This window comes from Cavia porcellus, unplaced genomic scaffold (assembly GCF_034190915.1).
Source record: "Cavia porcellus strain 051 isolate PalLab524CR breed Dunkin Hartley unplaced genomic scaffold, mCavPor4.1 scaffold_14, whole genome shotgun sequence".
Classification (NCBI taxonomy): Eukaryota; Metazoa; Chordata; class Mammalia; order Rodentia; family Caviidae; genus Cavia; species Cavia porcellus.
In genome coordinates, this window is record NW_026947497.1 from 65,456,601 (window position 1) to 65,480,683 (window position 24,083).

Here is a 24,083-nt window from a genome sequence, read left to right on the forward strand (position 1 = left end):
TGCCCCATCGCCCCACACCACACTTGTCAAAGTGCCTTTCTTCCAGACCAAGTCAGTCCCTGGAATCTTGGGCTGGATTAAATAAAGCCCCCCTATCACCACCCCCAAAAGACCTCTTCCAATGAAGATCCAGCTTCCATTCCTACGCCCAACGCAGCCTGACATTTGTTTTTAAAATTCTCAAGTTTCTCACCAGTTTGGAGGACGGGACATGGGTAAAGAGGCGAGGTTGGACAAGGAGAGCTAAGGGTTAGCACAGGAGAAGGTTGAGGAGGAAAGGACATTTGCGGAGCACCCTCTCCACCCAGGCTACTTCATCAAGAAGAAACCCACTGTCATCCGAGCGGGGAGAAGATTTTAGTCCCAAGGAAAGAATGTGTTCAGTGGTGGGAGACCAAGAGACTCCAAAAGAACTGGGCGAGAACCATACCAATGTCCGCTTGAGGGGTGCGTGTCATGTACCAGACGCTGTTTCTCACACATTTCCCCATTACCTTATCTGATTCCCAAATGGTTCTGTCAGTCACAGAGGAGGCTGAGCAAGATTAAAGTCTTGAAAATGTAAAAGACATTTTACTGCAGGAATTTTGCAGAAGACAGAGCAGGGACTTTCCATGTCAAAGGAAAGCCTTTGTCACCTGCCTCTCAGGGACTTAGAACACAGGAAGCAGAAGTAAATACAGCCAGCACGCTCGCGGTGTTGAAGTACCAGTGCTCCCGGTCTGTGTCTTGTACTGTGTGCCCTGCATTCTGCAGCAGGAGCTGCTGCAGGGACAGAGACCTGTGTGCCGTGGTCTGCAGGCTCTGGTACCCAGTGCCGAGTGAGCTGCCTACCCAGCATGCACCACTTAGCAGCCCATTGTCTGTGAAACACTAAAATCAAGTAAAACAGAGAGGGCTCCCATAGTGTGCTACGCTTTGAATATGGTTTGAGTTTGTGGGTTAGAATTGTAAAGCACCACATCCACACACCTACACCCACACACCTACACCCCCCACACACACAGACTTGGCCCCTCCGCACACAGCCAATTTCCTTTTCTGCTTCTCTGCTATGTCATGACATAGTCAGAAGGTCTTTGGCTCTCTGGACACCAGAGTCATGAGTCAAATAAACCTCTTTATAAGTTACCCACCCTTTCTAAATTACTCGGCCTCTGGTATTTTGTTATTGTAACACAAAACGAACTAAGCCAGGCTGGCTAGCATCATATCTGCTGCACAGTCCGAGTTGGGTATTTCTTTCCGAAAACAAAAGCACAATGTATTTCAATATCTTTAGGGAGAAGTTTGTAACACTGATGCCAATGGGGGGGGGGGCTCGGATCAGCGTCCTCGGCTTCCACTTGAACCAGGTTTTGAAGCAGGAGTGGAAGTTAGCTGGAGGAAGCAGAAAGAAGCATTCGAGTGGCCTGGAAGCTGGAAGAGCAAGTCCTATACAGGAGGTGACTCTGGGGGAAGTGGGCAGGAGGTAAACCACCAGGAGGCCAGGCTGGGGGAGCTCAGGCAGGGAGGGAGGGCAGGGAAGAAGGAGAGCATGGGGGAGGGGCAAATGCTCACACCTGAGTTTCAGATCATCCTCCTATGAATGAATTGGGGGAACCCAGCCTGAGAGCAGGAGAGGGTTTTGAACCAGGAAGGACATAATAGGAGTCTGGACCAAGATGCTGTCAGAGCACCTAAGCGACAGGAGGTTTCAGCAGAACAGTGAACAAAGGAAGCAGGACCCTGTGGGATGGTGACCAGACAGGACACAGCCCCGTAGGTACAGCGTTGTCCCTTACTGATCTCCTATCCTCACACAATTGGGAAGAGGTAGAATGTGCCAGGCACGGTGCTGGGCACTTTCTGTAGCTCACCAAAGCCTCTCAGCATCTGCCGAGGATGTGGTGTCACCCCCACTTTCCACACCAGGAACCCAGGGCTCTGAAACTGCCCGACTCCTGGTCTGAACAGGGTAGCCCCATCCACTAAACTCCCCACGGATGCATGAACCAGCTTCCCATGCATCCCTGAGAGTCCCTGGCTGACCCTTCACCCTGCTGACCCACCTCATTGCCAGAAAGGTGGTACAGCCTGGCTTCCTGGAGCAGCGAGAAGACCTCGGGGCACTGCCTGATGAGAGGATCAGCCTCCACCGTGTCCACAAAGTACCACTGGTCCAGCAGCGGCAGGCGCACGTTCTCCAGGACGCAGGGGAGCAGGCAGAGCCGTTCCGACTGTCTGTGCCTCACCCAGCTCATCACTGTCTCGAACACCTGAGCCTCCTCCGTCACATACAGGTCATCACTCTTCAGGATGTGGTAGAGGGTGTCCACGGGCAGCTCGAGGAACTCCTCAGAGTTCAGGATCTGCACAAAGTTCTGAATGATGTAGCTCTGAACCTGCTTCTTGAGGGAGTCCAGGGAGTGCGTGTCCGCCAGCCTGAGGATGCCCACGCAGTTTTCCGGGTTCAAGGCTTCCGTGAGGAAGCTGGCACATGCGTCCACCATCCGCAGGAACTAGAAGGAAAGAACAGAGGCAAATCAGGCCCGAGAGTGATGAGACCACAGTGACGTTTGTCACTGAGCTGTGCGTAGTCGTGTAAAACCAGAAACAATCTGAATGCCCAGCACTCGTGAAATAAATGATACATTCATGCAGTTGGCAGTTCTAAAATCAGGGGGAAAAAAGCATGCTATAGAAGAAGAATAATGTGGAAAATGTTCATAAGGTATTGAGCTTTCAAAAATCTCTGCGCTGAATCTGACTCAGCCTCTGGGTTTATTTATTTTTTATTCTACGGGATAAAGATTGAACCCAGGACACTGAACGTGCCAGGCAAGTGAGCTACCAGGGATCCACGCTCCCAGCTCAAGCTTGTAGATTTGCTCAGCAGCTTCGAGGAAAAACAAGGAAAATTGGAGCACGTTAATTAAATGACTCTTTAAAAATACAACCTGCAAAATCCAGACTGTGAGAAACTGTCACAGGACAACTGATTTACTGTCTTCAATAAATGCATTCCAAGGGAAAAATAGAGGCAGAAGGAAAAGAGCCTAAAGATGAGCTCAAAGGACTGGGGTAGAGCTCAGGGGTACAGCACTTGGATGGCCTGTGCCAGGTCTTAGGTTTCGATGTCAGCAACATACAAACAAGAGACAGAGACAGGGAGTAAAGAGACATTATCAACCTACTGCAAAATATGGAAAATGGCCCTTATTTGGAGCCCTGATTTAAACAACAAAATGTCAGAAAAATGTTTATAATGGTCTTATTCAGTGATATGGAGAGTTATCATTAATTTTAGGTGTCATTAATGATATTGTTACATTTAAGGAGAATTCTTACCTTTTAAATATGTACACTGAAATGGTTACAGATGAAACGAGGAAAGTCAAATGTACACTACAAGCCTATTTTTATGAAGAAAAAAATACACTGAAGAAAAGGTGGAAGGGTATGTACCAAAATGTGAACAGTCGCTATCTCAGCACCTTAGGGCAGATCTCTCTGCAGTCAGAAACGACCTCTGCATCACAGGGGCTCACAGCAGAGAACACACATCCACACTCACATTCCGTGTCCTTCGTGGACTCCGCATTCCTGGACCCAGAAGGAAGGAAAAGCCCTAACCTGAGATGTCCCGGCCTTGTGGCAGAGGGGATGGAAGACAGAAGTGCCACACACAGGACCTGAAAGTTTCAGAGGTGGCTCCTTGTCACTGCCTTTCACCCTTAACCAGCCAGAGTGAATCATATGGCAAAATCTGTCACCAAAGGAACCACCGTCTTTGCACAGAAAATGGTCCCACGGAAATGGAAGGGAATTCACTATATACACGTGGTAATACACAGCGCCACACTCTCCAGTTAGATCCTAAGCGTTCTTCCATCTTTACTAATTTATGTACTTCATTTATTTATGAAGCCTCTAAACTGGATTAGCATCACTTTTGGAGTTAAAAAATTAATTTCTAAAGTAATCGATCAGCTCCCACAACCCACTTTTATATTATTGTCACGCTCATAAGCGTTTGCATCCCTTGTGCTCAGAGAGCATTTTGCAGATTACAGAGCACTTTCAGGTCCACTGTGTTAGTCAAAGCCACTCTCCAGAGGCGGCATCTCAGGCACAGCATCGTTCGTTCACACTGTTGCCCCCAGAGCTCAGCGCTGGAGAAGCCCCGTCTCCTGTCTCCTCTCCTTCTGCACCAGGCCCCGCAGGGTCCAGGGCTCAGTGTGCTTGCATTGGTCAGAGGAAGGGGGAGGCTGAAGAGACGGCCCTGGTGCTGCAGGCCGGTTTCTTAAGGGCAATGTTCCTGGGGCAACACTGTCCCTGTCCATGTCCACAGAGGACCTGGAATGCAAAGGACAAGACATGTCCTAGGATGCTGGTACACAGAGAGATAACAACTTCTGATTTTGGCGACAGGATGGGTGAGACAGTAGGCAGAAGAGAGGCTCTGGTGACAGGAGGTGAGGACACAGGGAACCTAAGGGGGAAGGTGACAGGCAGGACTGGTCTTGGACTGGATCAAGCTGACTGGGGCTCAGCCTTCGCTCCAAAGCATCCTACAGGCACACAATGCAAGCTTTCTGCATCGATCCCCACCGTGAAATAGGATCTTCTCACGTCAGTGCACAGCTGCCTTCTCCCCGTCCCTTAGGACACATTCCCCGGGGTCAGTGCTAAAATGGAGCAAGCCTGGCTTCAACCTCAGGTCCTCCTTGTCTGCAGCTCTAACCACCTGCAGCCCGGCTCCTCGCTTCAGCAACTGTGCAGACGGTTGAAAGTGAGAACCCTGACACCTGTGGAGTTGTTTGCAGATTTTCAGTTCAGAGAATAAAAATATACAACCGAGGCCAGGCGTCACTGAGCCCTCAGAAGCTGTCTCCAGAGTCCTCTCTGGCCTTTGGGGAAGACATCGATCAAACCCTGTCTCTCCATAGGAGTAGGTAAAGAATTCATGAACAGGACTCAAACCGCACGGGAAATACTTCCCAGAATCAATAACTGGGACCACTTCTTATTAAAAAGTTTCTGCATGTCAAAAGAAATCTCCAGCATAGTGAAAAGAAAACCCACAAACTGGGAAAAGATTTTAGTGAACTCTCTCTCAGACAAGGGCCTCTTGTCTAAAACATATAAAGAATTAAAGAAACTCAGACCTCCGAAATTCAAAGATCCAATCCAAAAATGGGCATCTGAGATGAATATGCAATTCTCAGATGAAGAAATGCAAATGGCAAATAAATACATGAAAAAATGCTCATCATCATTGGTCATTAGAGAAATGCAAATTAAAACCACACTGAGATACCATCTCACTCCTGAAAGAATGGCCAGGATCAAGAAAACCGACAGCAAATGCTGGAGAGGCTGTGGGGAAAAAGGAACTCTCCTGCACTGCTGGTGTGAGTGTAGACTGGTACAGCCTTTGTGGAGATCTGTCTGGAGATTTCTCAAAAAGTTGGGACTGGAAATCCCATTTATTCCAGCTATTCCACTTCTAGGCATATTCCCAGAAGAACTGAAAGCATCATACCACAGTGATATATGTGCACCTATGTTTATAGCAGCACAATTTGTAATCGCCAGATCTTGGAAACAACCCAAGTGCCCATCAACTGAGGAATGGATAAAAAAGTTGTGGTATTTCTATACAATGGAGTATTATTCAGCTATAAAGAAGGATCACATTGAGATATTTATCAATAAATGGGCGCAACTTGAGACCATACTCATAAGTGAAATAAATCAATCTCGCATGTATGAATACCGAATAGTTTCCCTAATGTAAGTAATGATTCAAATATATAAAAATATGTGGTAATCATGATTCCCCATTAGGTGGCCTTAAAGCCTTATAAAGTTTTCACTCATTAATTAGAAAGGCTTTATTCTGGGCTTCTTGATATGAAAATATTTGAAGCTAGAGTATATGAAGTTTTATCCAAATATTTCAAGGAAAAAGACACTATGGTAACTACTATTAAGTCAGGTTATAAGGTGGTGAAGTACTAGGTTGTTGAAACAGTCATGCTGTGACCTCTATTGTTATATTGTTATGTCCTGTTTTATCTCAATCTCCCCCTTATTGTTTCAAAAAAAAATTATTTAGTCATTTCTTATGTTTGTCTTAATTAAAGAAAAAATTCAAAAAAATTAGGATATATAAATAGTAACTCTTTTCGATTTCCTATTAACTTGTTTTGAAGTCCTGTAGTACTCCCACGATCTTGTTTTGACTGATTAGACTCTGTTTCATTCTATATGATAGTATCAAGTTTGAAGACACAGGCAACTACTTTGAAGACAATAAGATTCACTAAGATACCCATTCTGGTTTGACTATTGTCTTCTTTGGAAGTCCTGTAATGTTTACAATGCCTAAGTTTTATTGGTCTTGTTCTCTACTGTTTTGTCCAACTTTATAATATCTAATAAGATAGACAATTCTTTTTAAGGAAACAAGGGACAACGTTGATAACCATTGTTGATAAACTTGTACTCTGTTCTACACCATGTGCTATGTCTATCCTTGGTATTGACTGACAGCTTTGTTTTGCCATATTTGACTGTATTCTTCCCCCCCCCCCAAAGAAAGTAATAAGCACTAAGGAGTAATAAAATCCAAGATGTGTAAATTTTGTTGTAAAAAAGAGAGGGAAAAAAAAAAAAGAAAAAGAGCTCTAACGGATATAACAGCAAGTGTGTTTGGGGGTGTTAAATAGCTGACTTTATCAATGTTTTTGGAACATTGAACACAGCTGTTTGCAGTCTCCCTGTTTGAATGTCCATCTTGTGTTCTTTGATACTGTGATTTGAGGAACTATTTTCAAGAAGATAGTGTGTAATCTACTAGCAGGTAATTTCTTACTGTTATGTTTTTTTGTTTTGTTTTGTTTTGTTTTGTAGTTCTGTATTGCGTGTACCCTTACGCCGCTTTGGTTTGTTTTGTGTTTTTCTCTTTTTCCTCTTAAATAAAAAAAAAAAAAAAAAAAAAACCCTGTCTCTCTGCAAAGCCACACCCACCGTGCTAGCTTGGTGGGAGGAGATGGGATGAATGCTGCCTGGGTATTTTTAATACCTTTTCTTTCTCCAGCAGCTGCTCGAGACTTGGTAGCAGTGGTTGCTCTAGGAAAGGCAACCGGTGACTGGGTTAGGGTAAAAGAGAGGGTTACTGTTCATGTTTACCCTTTCCTACCCTCTCCCACTGTGTGTAGGAATTACCTTTTTAAAAACAGATGAGTTTTCTCAGGAATAAAGAACATACGGGAAGGTAACACACAAAATGCTAATAATGGTTATAAATATATATATATTTTTTGCACCAGGAATTGAACTCATGACCTTGTACTTGCCAGGCAGGCACTTACGCTGCTGAGCTATATCCCGGCTGCTATAAATAATTTTTTAAGACTGTCAAATAGGCAAAGTTTTCTATACTGAACATGAATATTTTAAAATCTGGAAAACAGAAAAAACAAATATTTTCTTAGAGACAATAAAATTAAATACAAAATAGAACAAAGGACACGTGTTATGTGCCACATTCCTTATACTACAGAATCAGTCATCTCACCATAAGGAAGAAGATATTTATGATCATTCCTCTGTCACAGATGAGGACACCAGACTCTGAGCAGTAATTTCCCCCCAGAGACTTACAGCTAATAAGAGATAGAGCTCAAATCTGAACTAGCCTCCTCTGACCCTAAAAATGTGTGTTTTTCACAATATTTCAAGTTGCTTCAGGTCAGATAGTGTCAGGAAATGGAGGGCGGATGCTGCCCTTGTGAGCTCAGTACCAGATCCACCCAGATACCAGACGGTCTGGCCAGCAAGATGCCGCTACCTAGCGAATAAGAAGGAACCCACAGAGAAAAATCAAAGCCAGGACTGAAATCCACATTCGTTCATCCACTTGGTCTCTCCACTCAGATATTGTTGATCGTCCATTCGTCCATCCATCCATGTACAATACATCACGAACATCCATTAATTGGAGACTGTCCACAGGTGCAGGAGCCCAGGGGTAGACAGAGGACACAGCACCTGGACACCAGAGCTGACCAACCAGCGGGGAGGTAGCCGCTAACCAAATCATCGCGCAGAGAGTGTAAGACATAACTGTGACCAATGCTATGCACCACAGGCCAGAGATTCCACAGCCTGAAAGCAAAGTCATCCCAGTCCCAGCACAAAAGCCACCCGTGGTCAGCTCAGTCAGCCCCGAGCCTCCCTCACAGAGCCCCCGCCACAAGCAGCGCTGCCCCCTCTTCTCCACACACTCCCTGATGTGCCAGAGTCCATCTGTTTAAGGAATGACTGGGGGTAGCACATCCCGTTTTCAACTGCAAAGTCCCCTTACAATCTGCCCGAGACAGGAGGAGTGATTGCCATACTGTATCTACCTAGGGCTGTTTTCTTCACCCAGTTATTAAATCTGGGACCCATGATGGGTCTCCAGAGAGTCCGTGAGCCCCAGCAAGTGTGTTCAAACCTCTGCTTGCACGCTGTGGCTTTTCCTCTGAGAATCGAGCTTGCAGGGGCTACTGTGTTACTTTCTGGCATCCATTCTGCTGAGGACAAAGCAACACAAGGGAGAGACAGAGTCACATCGGGAAAACCAGGGATAAACAAAGCAGAGTCCTGGCCAGACTGGGCTTGGAAATGTCCCCACCTCTAGACTTTGAAATCCTGGGTCTATAATGGTGTAGGAAGAAAGGAGGGAAGTAGAAATGGAGGAATCGAAAAACAGAAACATTCTTTCTATCCATGAGGTATTGTTTTTTCCCCCTCAAAGCCTCTCCGATAGCTCTCCAGGTCCCCCACATGAGGTCAATTCTTCCTCCTCCCTATGCCCACTGGGCAACTCCCTTGCCTCGTCCTGAAGCAGCCGTAGCCTTTCTGCCTTGTGCTGTGGTCAGGGGAGATAAGTATCGCAGGGGCAGGTTCTAGGTCACACTTGGGTTTTTATTTACTGGGACATCGGACACAAAGCCTGGCAAAAGAGAAAGGACTGAAAGAGAGATGGGAGGAGGAGATATTTACCAAACGCCTAGTGAGAGCGGAGAGCTGAGCCTGGACCCTTTTCCGTCCATCATTTCATTTAATGAATACATTTTATTTTTTTAAGTAATCTTTTTTTTTCTTTTTTTTTTTTTTTTTTTTTTGTCTTTTTGAGATGGGGTCTCGCTATGCAGTTCAGGCTGGCCTTGAGCTCACTTTGTAGCCCAGGCTGGTCTCAGACTCGCAAGGATCCTCCTGCCTCAGCCTCCTAAGTACTGGGATTACAGACATGAGCCACCATGCCTGGCTTAACTAATCATTTTTAACCAATAAAAAAAGCAAGGTGTTAATATGACAATGCACACAGGGGAGGAAATAAAGACTTCAGGATGAAGGGTGCTGCCCACGCTGGTGGAGAGGATGCTCAAGACTCCTCAGTGCTTCAGTACTTTTAACAATGAGAAGGGAAAGGCAAGTTCCCATAATTAGGACCAACGGATTAGAATCCACTGATTTACAGGGCAATTGTGGGAACAAGAAATTAGCAGGTTTTGTGGCGGTTTTAAAATTTTTCTCCTTCTCCACATGTAGGATTTTTCAACAGTTTCTGTCTCAGCCTGTCCCAACGAAACATGAACTTGCTTGTTAGTGCTGAGATGACAGATAATGACAGCAGAGAGCCAGCTTCCTGTTTGGGGGACAGCCGGCACCTGACTCAGTTCAGAGAATAAAAATATACAACCGAGCCAGGCACCACGGCTGCAGTTCCCACGAGAAGCTTGTCTCACAGGGGCAGATGCATTTCTTCTTTTGTGAAGTGTTTACTCAGATCATTTGTCTGCTTTTCCACTGGAGCATTTGGTTTTGGCTTTTTGAGTTCCTCGTGCGTTCCAGACATTCACCTGCTGTCAAAGGAATAGTTGCAAATATTTTCTACCATCTGTGACTTCAGTCTGTGCTTTGCTGTGCAAAAGTTTTTTAGTTTAGTATAATTCCATTTTCCTATTTTTGCTCTCCCTTAAAAAAACCCTAAAAATAGGTCTAACTATCGCACTTCTGGGTGCAAATCTAAAAGAAATAGAATCAGTATGCCAGGAAGCTACTCACATGTTCATGTTTATCAAAGTATTATCCCAATGGCCACGGTATAGAATCAACCTAGGGTCCACTGACAGATGAATGGATAAAGAAAAGGTGGAACTGATACACAACAGAGTATTATTCAGCTGTGAAGAAGAATGAAATTCTGTCATTGCAGCAAAGTTAATGGAGGTACAAGATACGTTCAGTGACATAACCCAGCTAACCCAGAAAGACAAGTACAGCGTGTTCTCCTTCACATGTGGAGATCTGAAAGTAGAATCCAATAGTGAGCGTGAGAGACTGGGAAGTCGGGGTCACAGGACAGGGAGGTCAGCTTCGATCACCACAGCACGTGCTCGTATGGAAAAAGCACTGTAGAGCCCACTAACATGCACAGTTAATAAATGTTACCAAGAGTAGAGGGCTCCCTGCTCCTCACTTCTCCTGCTCCTCCTTTCCTCCCCATAATGGGCTCCAAAATCTAGGGTCCCTGGGAACTTCTCTGTGTGATTTCACATGTCCCTGGGGGGCCCCACAAATCCACTGCACAAGCCCTCATTTAGTCCAATTCAGCAGTTTTATCAACCATCATGGCTAAAGTGAGCTGTCACTAACTTGACTGATTTCCGTCCCCATTAGAATTAGAAGAAAGGGACAGAGATTAAGTTCAATGATAGAAAAACAACAGGTTAAATCATACTTTGCACCTAAGTTTCTAGGCCGAGATCTAATTCCTTGTATCAGTTAGAACTCAAAAACAACTATGTGAAATTCAGAAACAGGCAAATTGGGATCCGTGGTGACAGATGCTACCGTAGTAGTTTTCTTCTAGGAGATATGGCCCAGGGAGGAGTTGTGAGATGCCAGGAATGTTCTAAATCTCAGTCAGTGTGGGGCATTGTGTGCTGTAAACCATCAAGCTTACTGCGTGTGCACTTTGCCAAATTCAACATAAGTCTGAAAACCTTTTAAAGAGCAGTTGAGGTGCAACTCTGAGAAATGTGAAATAAAAGTGTCGTGGGGTGGCAGAGACTCATACGAGGCAATGCTGGCCCCGAGGGTTTAGGGCTCCCCAGAAGGTGCTGGGCCACAGGGGTGGCAGCTGGGCCCAGCCCTGCCTTCTGACAACTCCTATGGTAATACTGCTGGCTTCCAGAACTTTCCACCGGGTACCCTGCCATGAGAACACCCTGCCAGGGAGATCAGGGGCTGGTACCTTTTTAGATATACATAGTGATCAGATTCATCACTGGGAATTTGGTATCTTTTGCTTCCTTTTTTCCCAATTTCCCTCCTCCCTTCAACCCCTCTTCCTACTCCTGTTTACAAAGCTTTGTTTCCATTTTATGCTTTTTAAAAAAAATCTTTTCCTTTTCCCTTCCTGTCTCCCTCCCCCTTCTCTAGTTCCTCTTTCCTTTTGAACAATTTCTTTCCAGTTCATAATATCTATTGTACATTTTGCAACTTATTTAATTTTTGGTTCTCACACCAGAGATTCGATGAAATATTCATATGTGCGTCTGATTTCAAGTTGCATCCATTTACCCGGAAATGCCTCCAGTTTATCCTTCTGTATGGCTGAGTAGTTCTCCATTGTAGAAAAGGACTACATCTTTTTTATCCATTCCTTGGTTAATGGGCATTTAGGTTATTTCCAAGGTTTAGCTATTACAAACCGTGTTGCTATAAACATGAGTGCGTATATATCTCTGTGGTATGATGTTTTTAATTCTTTTGGGAAGATACCCAAAAGGGGAATAGCTAGCTCAAATGGTACCTTTAATCCTAGTTTTTTGAGGCATCTCTATGCGGATTTCCATGGTGGTTGCACCAGTCTACACTTCCACAGAGTGGGAAAGGGTTCCTTTTTCCCTACAGCCCCTCCAGCATCTGTTATTTGTTGATTTCTTGATAATAGCCATTCTTTCTGGAATATGATGGGATCTGTGTTGTTTTAATTTGCATCTCTCCAATAATCAGTCATGTCAAGCATTTTTTCATATATTTATTTGCCGAAAGTGACTGGCTACCCTGGGGTTGAAGTGACATGAACTTCAGGTCCCTGTCATGACAGCAAACATAGACTGTATGTGGCAGTCACAGAACCTGTTTCTTACCAGATGCCCTGTACTAGTAGGCACTTAAAAATTAAGTAATTGTTAGAGGCTAGATAGTTAGCTCAGTGGCATAAGTGTCTGCCTGGCAAGTGTGAGGTCATGAGTTTGATCCCTGATACCAACAAAATAAAACAAAAAAAAAATAAGAAATTGTTGATATTAGCCCATAAAATAATTCTTTCTCTACTCATCCATGACATTTCTAAGAGCAGCACCACCAATTTCTTTTGGAGTTTTGAGCAGTTTGTTTGGAAGTCATCATACTCAGTAATCAACTCATTCATACATCTATCCACACATTCACTTGTTCAGTCAATATCTACAGAGTACCTACTATTCTCCAGGCATTGGTGAGGCCATGTGGTTGACCACACAGGTCTCAAGACCATTCAGCATGACATAAGCCAGAGAAATAATAGGAAAATAAGGAACACTGGGATTCAATGTTCACTGAACAAGTTCTACCATTGCTCCAAGGGTACCATGGAGAAGCCACTTGGGCTCTGCTCAGGCAGGAGGATTTCTAGTCCCCCAGTGCAGCACCCGCTTTGCTTCCTGCCTGTCAGCCACAGAGAACAGATTGGGAGTTTTGTGTTTTTTTTGCTGTTGTTGTTCAAGTCTTGGTTCTTTCTCCTAAGCTGCTGCTTCTGACCAGCTGCTCTGGCTTTTAGAAATCCTTCTGTTTCCACACTAACAACAAGATGAATATGGTCTCCCTGGCCTCCCATCTCCTCACTGCCCTGCAAATAATCTCCCCTGTCCCTTTACTCTTTCATGAAACTTTCTTTATGACACAATAAACTTTAAAAAGAATAAAAATGAAAATAACAAGCACAGTGAAGTTTCCCAAGATCAAAAACTCTTGCAACTTCTTACAGTTATTGGCCCAGGTCTATAGCTTTAACTGGCTTGCTTACCTGGAACTCAGAAGCCAGAGGCTCAGTTAAGGCGAGGGAGGACCCTTTGCTTCTCCAGAGCCCCTACAGGGGGCAGCCATCTCAGAGACTCCATGTCATATGAGGACAGGTCCCTTAGGCCTTTTCCTTACCTTGTCAAAAACTGCCTGGAAAAAAATCTGTGTCTGTCCATAATTGTCCAGTACATTATGGGCAGGTTATTGCAAAATTTCTCAAATAGGCAGGTGAGTGAGTACCTGCTGCCCCAAGGTTTCCCTATGAAAACTCTTCCATGCTGTGCCATAGCCAGTTGGTCAGTGAACCCTTCACCCAACACTTTACATCTGTGAAGTGGCCTGCAGCTCAGAAAGCTGTCCAGCCCAAGCTGTGACAGTCAGGATGGCTGATCAATGAATTATTCTTTTCTGGAAAGAAAAGATTCATATAAATGCAATTATAAATGAAAAAGGAAAAAAATCACAATGCATACTGCTGAAATCCAGATTAGCAACCACTTTGAAAACCTGTATGCCAATAATTGGAGAATTCAAAAGAAATGTATAGGTTATTAGATATATATGAATTACCAAAGTGAATCAAGAAGATATAAAAACTCTGAATAGTCCAATAATAGGCAATGAAATTAAAAGTCATAAAAAAGTAGTTTCTACCAACTAACAAAATCACAGGACCTGATAGATTCATCATTGAATTCCACAAGAATTTCAGAGAAGCTTCAAGTCCTCTACTCCTTAAGGAGACTGAGAAGAAAGGAGCAACTGCTAATATCATTGACAGAAGCTAGCATTACCTTGATTCCAAAATCAGAGAAGGACTCAACTGAAAAAGAAAACCATAGGCCAGGCTCATTACTAAACATAGATGCAAACATTCTGAATGTATCCTCAGTGAGATACTGGCTAAGAGAATATAAAAAATCACCAGAAATATCATACATCATGACCAAGTAGGCTTCAACCCAGGAATGCAAGGATGGTTTGTTTAACACACACACATCAACAAATGCAATACTTCATGTACCCGGAAACAAGGACAAAAAATACATAATCATCTTAGGAGATGCAGAAAAAGCCACACAAAATCCAACATCCATTCATGATAAGAACTGTAAAAAACAAACAAAAGAACTATGCAGGGAAGGACCTCATATCAATCTGATAAAAGCCATTTATGACAAACCACTGCCAGCATCATATTATGGGGGAAAATTGAAAATTTTTCCTTTAAAATCAGGAATAAGACAAGGATGACTCCATCACTAATCTTATTCAAATACTACTTGAAACTTTAGCCAGAGCATTCAGGCAAGAGAAAGAAATAAGGGGTATGTATAGGAAAGGAAGAAGTTGAACCATCCTTATTCAGAGATAACATAATCCTCTACATAGAAGAACCAAAAAATCCACCAAAATGCTCTTAGGACTAAAAGACAAATACAGCAGTGTAGCAAGACACAAAATCCACACCCCAAAATCAATAGTGTTGGTGTATACCAATAGTGAATCCAACAAGAAAGAAATTAGGAAAACAATACTATTAGCAATATCTTAAGAAAATAAAACATCAAAGAATTAAGCTAACCAAGGAAGTAAAAAACTTCTAAAGCAGGGATGGTGACTCTTTTAGAGCTTTCAGTTATACAAACAACCCCCTGTGGCACACAGGTTCGACACTACTGCTCTGGAGAAAAGCTAAAATACTCTGAAAAATCACATCAAAGAGAGCATTATTAAGAGGAAAGATAGCTCATGTTCCTGGATAAACAGAACCAATGGAGTCAAAACAGCCATACTTTCAAAACTAATGCACAAATTTAATGCAATCCCAATCAAAATACCAAAAAAAAAAAAAAAAAAAAAAGTTCCTCACAGAACAAGAGACAATTATCCTAATATCCAAAAGAGACTCCCCATAGCAAGGTTAATTCTGAACAAGAGCAAAGCAGGAGGTATCAACCCTGAATTTCAAGTGTTGTCACAGAGCGATGAAAAACAGTTTACAATGACAATGACAGTGGCCAAAGGTCATTGTCTTCCCTTTTGTGATCCTGAACTGGGAACAAGGGTGGTTTCAACAATGTGCAAACTTCTCTTCCTGATGGTACCTTCATGTACAAAAAAAGTCCCTTTTTTCTATGCCTGAGACTTCACAGCAAGTAGTTCAGAGACCAAGCGGAGAGAGGGTGAGTAGCATCCCAAAGCCCACAGCACAGGCTTTTCTTGTTATCAGCATTAACCCGTACAGGAAACACGAAGCACAACAACTTCAGAGAGAGATTTACTGCTTTTGGCCTAGAAACTGAAAGAGGTTTGGAACATTTTGAAATGTGGGATTATCAGAAAAGGGAAATCAGCCACACACAGAGCTTGCCCTGTGTCTTCCCTGTCCGTCGGCTCCCACCTCTGTCATAAAACCCGAGCTCCACTGAAGCACATCACATGGAGGAGACGGAGGAGGAGGAAAGACTTTGTGACGAGATAATTGCAGATCTATTGAAGATTAAGTATCCAAGCTGCAAATAAAATAGGACTAAATGAAACTATGAATGAATAACTACACAAAGAAGCAGTGGAAGGCCTTTCTAAATATGTGCGGCAAAAACAAAAACACCAAAGGGATGACTAACAGATGACTGATTTTGTACACGACAAAAAGCTATAATTAAAATGCATGAGTCAAATGATCAATAAAAAATGTTTTTAAATACATTGCAAAACATTACAGTCTTTTATATCTAAAAAAAAATAAAAGTTTATATATCTCTCTTGAAAAACCACCCAAAACTGAAAGGGGAATGAAAAACAGAAAGCTGAGCACTGTTCTAAATAAAACCAGGAGGCATCGTAACCTCAAACTGCGGGATCCAAAGACCTGCAAGTGCAAGAAGAATGGTTAGACCAAGCGCGTGAGGGGGACAAGTCTGTCCCTCCGAGCCCAAGAGCAGCAATAGCAAGGCCTCCAGGGGCCAGGGAGACAGAGGGCAGGGGGGACTGGGACTTTGTTTAAGGAACTCAAGTCCCCCGTCTTCCTCTAGCTCCATCCACCTCTTGTAGTGCAATAATCCCTACTCCATTCCCATTAGAAAAGAAGATTTATTCTCTAGAGAAACCACATCAGAGAGGTTCTTGTTTCAGGGATACCAGAAACTGAGCAAGTCACGTTCACCTCATATGGAAAGTAAGGGGGTTCAAAAAGGGGTTTTGCACTCACGTCCCCAAACCCTAGCACATACAGCGGGTTTATAAACGCTGTGCAAGAGACTGAAGATTTTCTCACCTGGAGAAACTGAACAATCCTAGGAAAATCTCAACAGATACTGACACGTGGGAATCCCCAATAAAAAGAAAAACAGGAGGCTGCTGGTAACCCTGGAGAAACATTCCAGATGAGCAGTCTCTCACTCATCCTGGTTCAAATCAGCAGAGTAAGGCCTCCAGCTTCCACAGGACAGCAAGGGTCAAATTATCAAAAGGGTATTTGGGGAAAAAAATCTCTTTGGTGAGTTAAATGGTTGTGGTTCACAAAAATATATGTTCATGTCATAATCCCTAAGACCTAAAAATAATATCTTGCATGGCAAGAGAATAAACATCTCTTAAAGTTGGGCATGGAGGTGCACTCCTATAATCCCAGCACTCCAGAGGCTGAGGCAGGAGGATCATTGCAAATTCGAGATCAGCCTGGGCTACAAAGTGAGCCCAAGGGAAGCCTGAACTGCATGGTGAGACCCTGTCAAGAGAGAGAGGGAGAGAGAGAGAGAGAGAGAGACAGAGACAGAGACAGAGACAGAGAGAGCTCTTTGTAAGTACAATTAAGGTAAGGCACTTAAAAGGAAGAGCTTACCCAGGATTATTTGGGTGGACCCTGAATGTACTCACATGAACCTTTATAAAATGCAGACACACCAAGGAGAAGATACACAGATGGAGAAGAGGCAACTTGATTTGGGTGGTAGAGAGGAAGGCTTTGTGGCCATAACAGAAGAAGGCCAGTACCCACTGAAAACCAGAAGGGCAAAGAAAAGATTCTTCCTTGGGGACTCCAGGAGGGGTGCTTCCATCCCGGTGCCTTCCTTAGGACTTCGGGCCTGCAGAACTTCATGAGAACGAATTTCTTGTGTGTTAGCCACCCTTGCTATTGGTAACTTGCTACTGGCAGCCCTGGAAAACAGATGTAGTCTAAGATGAAACCAGGAGCAGAAAGGAGTCCCAAGGAAAGAGGGAGGGCAGACAAACACTCCGAATACCCCAGAATAGCCTCAGAGCTGCAAGCAGTGAGACGAGGAATCTGCTAGCTGAATAACAAGCACACTTAGAAACTAAGGACACAATGGCTGAAATGAAAGCTTCACATGAGAGTTTAAAGATTTAGCTCAGGAAATCACCCAGAAAGTAGAATCAAAAAGCTAGAGGTGGTCAGGAGGACAAAAAAGCAAAAAAATAAAAAATAAAAATAAATCTATCCAACACCTCATTCCAGATGAAAGAATAGGAAGGAAGGAATCAAAGAGATAACACTCGTGAAAGAAAACTTCCCAGGGTTGGGGAATTAGTTCAGTGGTGTAAGCACCGGCCTGGCAAGCGCAGGTTGTGAGTTTGATCCCCAGCACCAAACTAAGCAAAACTTAGTTCAAACATGAGTCTTTGAATCAGAAAAACCTACTGGATTCAAGATGATGAACTAAAAAGAACCCAGAGCTACTGCAGAAATGTATCTATTGGCATGAAAATACAACACAGAAAAATAAATAGATGAAATAGTTGATGAAAAACTATGTGTCAGGAGCCCATTTTTATAAAATACTCAATAGGGGACAATGCTTTCAAATGCCAAGAGAAAATTATTTCCAGCCTGGGATTTTATGCCCAAATTATTCATCAAGTATGAAAGTAGAATACAAAACATTTTCAGACATTTAAGTCCCCAAAACATCATCGTCCTGTATGTATCCTTTCGTGGTAAGCAATTAAACGTATCGATCCATTCAATGAAGGAGAAAATGGTGACTGAATTTACACTTCTACAACCATGTACCATTGCCAGGTGACTTATAAACAGCAGGTGTTTGAAGCACACCTGGTGAATCTGAGCACAGTGTGCTTGGACAGCTAGGCTCTAGTGAGATCATCCTCCAGGGTTCCAATGGCTGACTTTTCTCGTTTATTTATTTGTTTGTTTTTCATGTCAGAAATTGAATTCAGGACCTTGCACTTGCCAGGCAGAGGCACTTGTGGCACTGAACTATATCCCTGGCCCCAGTGGACTTTTCTTGGAGCCACATTTTTCAGAAAGAAGGTACATGCTCTCTCTGGGCTCTCTTGAATAAGAGATTCATTCTGCCCACTCAGCGCCCGGTCACCTCCAGACCCCCACCCCATACGATCACACCAGAAATCAGAATTCCAACCTAGGAATCGAGGGAGGCACAAATAGTCCATTACATGTGGGATCCGAGAACAGAAAATCTCTGTAAAAAGTGAGAAAAGAGATTCCTAGGATGGCAGTGAAAAGAAGTCTGAGAACAAAAGCTGGGTGACCTGGGCTCAGAGGACAGCAGCGGGAAAGGGGAAAGAAGTCCCAAAACTGACCCCTCAGGGGATCCGGTGTACACAAATCCCTCGGAAACATGGAGGCAAACAAGAGAAAAGGCATTTAAACAGGAGAGCGGGCCGAAGGAGGGAAGAGCGTAAGAGGCTGCTGCTTTGCGACTTCCAGCCGTCATTGGCTTTTTAAACTTGTATTCTTTTCCTAGTTCTGCTGTATCAAATTAACACAAACTCGGCAGCTTAAACAAATTGTAAATTAATTTTCTCACAGTTCTGAAAACCAGAGGTCCATGATCAAGGCGCCAGCAGGTTGGTTCATCCCGGAGGCTCTGATGGGGAATCCATTCGGTGCCTCTCTCCTGGCCCCTCTTCTGACCTGGCTGCATCTTCCTGCCTGCATCCTTTCTCTGTTTCTTTGTGTTAAATCACCCTCTCCTTTCTCTTAGAAGGACAGCACTTATTAGAGTTCGGGCTCATCCTAAACCCATCATGACCTCATCTCAAGGTCCTTAACTTCGTGACATCTGCAAAGAGCCCATTTCCAAATGGGATCACATTGGCAGTACCCCAGGGGTTAGGACTCGGACATAGCTTTCTAGGGAATGCACTCTAGTCTACTACAGAGCTATTAGAAGAACTACTTTGAAAGTCTACAATTATCTCTTCAGTTTTTCGTATCTGTTTCTGAAATGAGATCCAGAAAGAGGTTTCTGTACGCTTCCACCAGCAAAACCCACGGACGTCATTTTATGGTTGACTCCATTTGCCTTTTGGGTTACTAGAAAAGCTCGTTGTTTAAAATATGGTCGCTGATCATTTAGTCTTTCTCTTTTATAAATTGCCTGTCCTGTGTGCCACAGTTAGTTCATTTTATTTTTTCTAAAAGATTCATCTCATCTAAAATGAAACAAAGTAAAAGAATGTTTCTGACAGCATTACTTTGACTCTCCAGGTAAAGGAAAATAACCTTGGTTCTCAGCCAGAGGGATCGACCCTCTAAATTAGGATGTTCTTGAATTCCATTCAGCTATTTTAAGTGTTATGGCAAAAGCACACATGCCATGGAAAGATGGTTACAATATGGGTAAAATACTTGTGCGCAGTTTTAAAATCGTGTGATCAATAAGACACTGTCCTCTTAAGATGCATGCATAATAGAGAAGGGCGTTAGAGACCTACGTGTGTGGCATTCGTCATGCACCCACTAACCCTCTACTTGTTTTACAAATATTGCAGCAACTGTGTGCAATAGGCCAGATCATGAGCCTTGTTTTCCCACAAAGGAAACAAGCGAGAAAAAATTCTGAAGCATGCCACATAGCTGCTAAGCGGTGGGCCTGGGATTTAAACCCTGGCAGTTTGGCTCCAAAATTTACCATTAAACCACCCCATTAGCCTCCTCTGTCTCTGTGCTCGTGTTTCCTTTTATAATATTTATTTTGTCTTTTTTTTTTTTTTTTTTTTTTTTGGTATGGGGATCGAACTCACAACCTCATGCTTGCCAGGCAGGTGCTTACACCACTGAGCTAAATCTCTGGCCCTCCCTTTATATATATTTAAAGGAAGCTGCCACATTGCCTCTGAGCGGGAGGAGGGCACTGTCAATAGTTTTTACATTCTTTTTCTTTGTATGTATTTCTGATCTTTCTGTAATGAGTTCATAATGCTATTATTATTAAAATACTAAAAATTCAGTTTGAAAGACAATATAGGTCTTCTTAATCTATTTTATAAGACCTGCTTTCAGCTAGCAAGAAAAACAAGAGACCTAGTTTTGTCACTCAAGACACGTGGCAAGTACTCAGTTAAAATCTGCCTTCACCGAGCAGCTGTTTTGTGTTCGACACGATCATTAAATCAGTGAATTCCGTCATGACTTACTGCAGGGGATGACAAACCATTACCACAGCAGCTGGGGCTTGACCGAATAATGGTGAACGGGCTGATTCTGCTCTGTGTTTTATTTTGGGGGAAGCAATGGAGAGCGGGATATTTGTCTTTTAGAAAAAGTTCAGGGCAAAATGTCAAAGCTGAAGGAGATGGACACCACGGTGACACAGGAAAGCTCTTCCCGAAACAGGGTCTGCGGTAGGGCAGTGAGCGTGGAAGGGGTAAGAGGATGGGCCTGTGCGTGTGAGCTGACTTTCAGACAGCACCGGGGAAGGCGAGCCCAGCCCTCTAGAGGTCACTGGCTCTGTCCCTTTACAATGCCCTGAGGAAGCTGGGTCCAGGATAGTGGCTAGAGCTGCAGCAGCCTCCCACTTAGAGCTCACCAGAGCAGCTTCCGGGCTGATTTCCCACCTCTTCCCCCACTTTGCCAGGCCTCATAAATACTGCCTGGACTGCAGCTCAACAAATCAGCTCCCATCAGCCAAGGTCTTTGGCTCCTGACCCCTCATTCCTCACCTTCCCTGCACTTCAAGGTTCTGTTCCTCCAAGCTGCTAGCTGTCCCGTGAGGGGGCCACCACCTTCCAAAGCACCAAACCATGCCCAACAGCCGATGCTTGGCCATGGTCCCTCCAAGTGACCTCTTCCTGTCCCTGGACTCTTGTTTTTCCTAAGTCTCAACACCGGGTAATGAGACAGTCACTACCTGAACCCAGGGGAATCAAGTTCCATGGCATAATCTGCAACCTGGGCAAAGATAGTGGGGTCCTTTCTTATAATCGTGGATGCAACTGGCAGCATCTATGGGTCTAATAATTTTTATGGAGCCAAGCTAATTTTTATAACCAGACAAATGTTATTGACATGAAACAATAAATGTTATACTAAAATAGAATTTCTGAGCTGGGTGTAGTGGCACATGCCTGTGATTCCCACACTTGGAAGGCTGAAGCAGGAGGATTGTTGCAAGTTTGAGGCGAGCCTGGGCCACAAAGTGAGTTCAGGGCCAGCCTGAACTGCATAGTGAGTTGCCTCAAAAAGACAAAAAAGAGGGGCCAGGGATTTAGCTTAGTGGCATAAACTCCTGCTTGGCAAGCACAACAAAAAAAAAGAATACATATGTAGGGAGGGGAGAGGAGAGGAAGGGAGGGGAGGAGAGAGGAGAAGAGAGGAGAGAGGATCTCTGCTACTCATCTTCTCTAATTCCCCTTACTTCTCGTGCTCTTCTCTTGGTCACCACAAAGTGCAGACCTTGGTTCCCCAGAATTTAGATAGTGCTATCTGAGGACCTGAGTGGCACACATGTGGAGCCTGGACTCAGAAAGCCCTGAGTTCAAATCACAGCCTTGTTAGTTATTGGCTTTGCTTCCCCACCCATAATCGCCTCCCCCGCTATGCTGAGAATTGGAAGCTTTTTGCACATGCAATGCTCACTGCAGCCGTGGGCTCCGGTTAGGTGCTGCAGGCTGCAGTAACTGTACCAGGAAACAGGGACCAAGGGCAGATTCTAGGCAGCAACCTCCCCTGGTTTCATCTAATGAAGGAGTCAGCCCTCACCTCGCCGCCTCTCAACGCGCCCCTCTGACTCACACAAAAGTGCAGGCCCAGCTAAGGTTCCTCGGGCCTCCCGGGCCCACGGCTGGGAGCCCGGCCAGGCAGGTCTCCGGGGACGCTTGCTCACACCTATTTGGAGGAGAGCACCAGGCCTGCCTGTTCACGCACCTGAAAGAGGTTGGCAGCTTCCAGGACACGCTGCACGTTCTGCTTGGTGATGAGCGCCTTGCTGGTGTACGTGTAGTCCAGCAGAGTGTGCATGGTCTCGGCGTCCACCCCTTTAATAACGATCCTCTTCTCATACTTTTCCTTTAGGTCATTGCAGAACATGGCCCTGGAGGAGAGATGTATGAGTGTGAATCCCACTGGGATCCTTAGTTCAGACTAGAAGCAAGGGACCCCTTTCCCATTCTTCTGTCCTCCTGAAATGTGGGTGTCCTCGAGTCAGGCCCAAGACTGATGGCTTTGTTTCCTTAGCACATAGCACACATCAGACATTCAGTCCTTGTGTGCTCAACTAAACTGTCCTGCTTTGCATGAGCCAACTGTGGTGGCCAGGCCAGGTCCAGATCTATCTTATGGCTCCACATACTGAGGACCCTGTAGGATTACCAGGCCTCAACTGAGCTTTCTCAGTGTCTAGCACCAGAGTTTCTGACTCAACTTCCAGTTCTTGTACAACTTTTCTCAGGCCTGAGCCTGGCCTCACACACTTGCCTGTCTCCCAGCACCCAGATTCCATCCAGCAGAGCGAGCGGCTCCTAAAACTACCTCCCATGCCTTAGGCTAGATTCCCAGTTGCAGCTGGAAGCCCTGAGTACCCCGACACAGGACAGAACCCTCAAGCCTCTTCTCTGGTTTACGCCTATCTTCCTTCTTCCTCAGGACTGGACTTCAGGTATTTGGCCTCTGTCGTGGAGGCAGGGGAGCTTTTTGGAAAGGATGTGGGTTTTAGATCAGAGGGACCAGAATCTCGGTCTCCATGAGCTCCAGTTTCCTCGTGTGTAATGAAGATATCAATAGCTCTTTCTAAGGCTTATGGTAAAGATTGCTCAGTAACTAACAGGTAAGCAGAGATACAGAGATTCTTTTCCACCCCATGCCGGATGCATATGTGAATTCTTCCTTTCTTTGACTTTGAGATTTGAATTTTAAGTTCTTCTTGGAGAATGTGTGAGCTATTTTATTTATTTTTAAAAATGCATTTAAGCCTTACCATGCTTCTGGGAAGATTTCTAGAGACTTAAAAGGTACTAAAAAATATGGCACGATTCTACAAATTGGAAGTAGGAGGAGAGGATAGAAAAGCATGAGGGAGGAGATGAAGGTACTTTCTGAATGTGGCTAGAAACACTCCCCAGAGTGACAGTCACAATCCTCGTCTTATATCTCTCTCACACACAAGTTCACATGCTCAAAAGAGTGAAAACTCCTCTTAGCATAAGAAGCAGCTGGGATTTCTCTTGGGGTGAACACCAGCCTTGTAACATTCTTAGCCCACAGGCTGGTCTTTAATAGCGGTAGCCAAGGCAATTCCTTCAGCCCCATTCCTACAAAAGCCTGCTCACCTTCTCTTCCCTCCCAGCGGGTGTGAAACCCTAAAAATCCACAGGAGGGCACAGCTAATAAAAACAATGCTTTGGCAGCTTGAAGATCCAATTTCTTTCAATTCCCCCTGCATTTACAGAGCACCATTCCCTAGGATACTGGAAGAGAGTTAGAAATACTGGACAGGGCTCTAACTGCCCCCATCCCACCGTCAGAGTCATGTTCTAAGGCTGTCTTTGTAGCTGGGCCAGTAGGCAGTAATGGCAGTTAACTGAGACCATGAGGCAGAGGGCCTAACCTGACCAAAAGGAGATCCTTACAAGAAAAGAGACCTGAATTATCTTCCTCTCTGCCATATGAACACACAGCAAAAAGATGGCCATGGGCAGCCAGGAAGAGGGCCCTCCCCAGAACCCAGCTGTGCCACCATCCT

At 44.4% G+C, this 24,083-nt stretch overlaps 1 protein-coding gene across 1 annotated transcript in view; it reads right to left on the bottom strand.

Annotated features, from left to right (window-relative positions):
• Positions 1-24,083, bottom strand: part of Klhl6 (kelch like family member 6) — a 67,787-nt gene that overhangs the window by 14,280 nt on the left and 29,424 nt on the right. Inside the window, exons 2-3 of the mRNA XM_063261117.1 lie at positions 22,271-22,436; positions 2,052-2,501 (exon numbers count right to left, since the gene is read on the bottom strand). Coding sequence (XP_063117187.1) covers positions 2,052-2,501; positions 22,271-22,436 — 616 coding nt within the window. The remainder of the gene's footprint in view (positions 1-2,051; positions 2,502-22,270; positions 22,437-24,083) is intronic.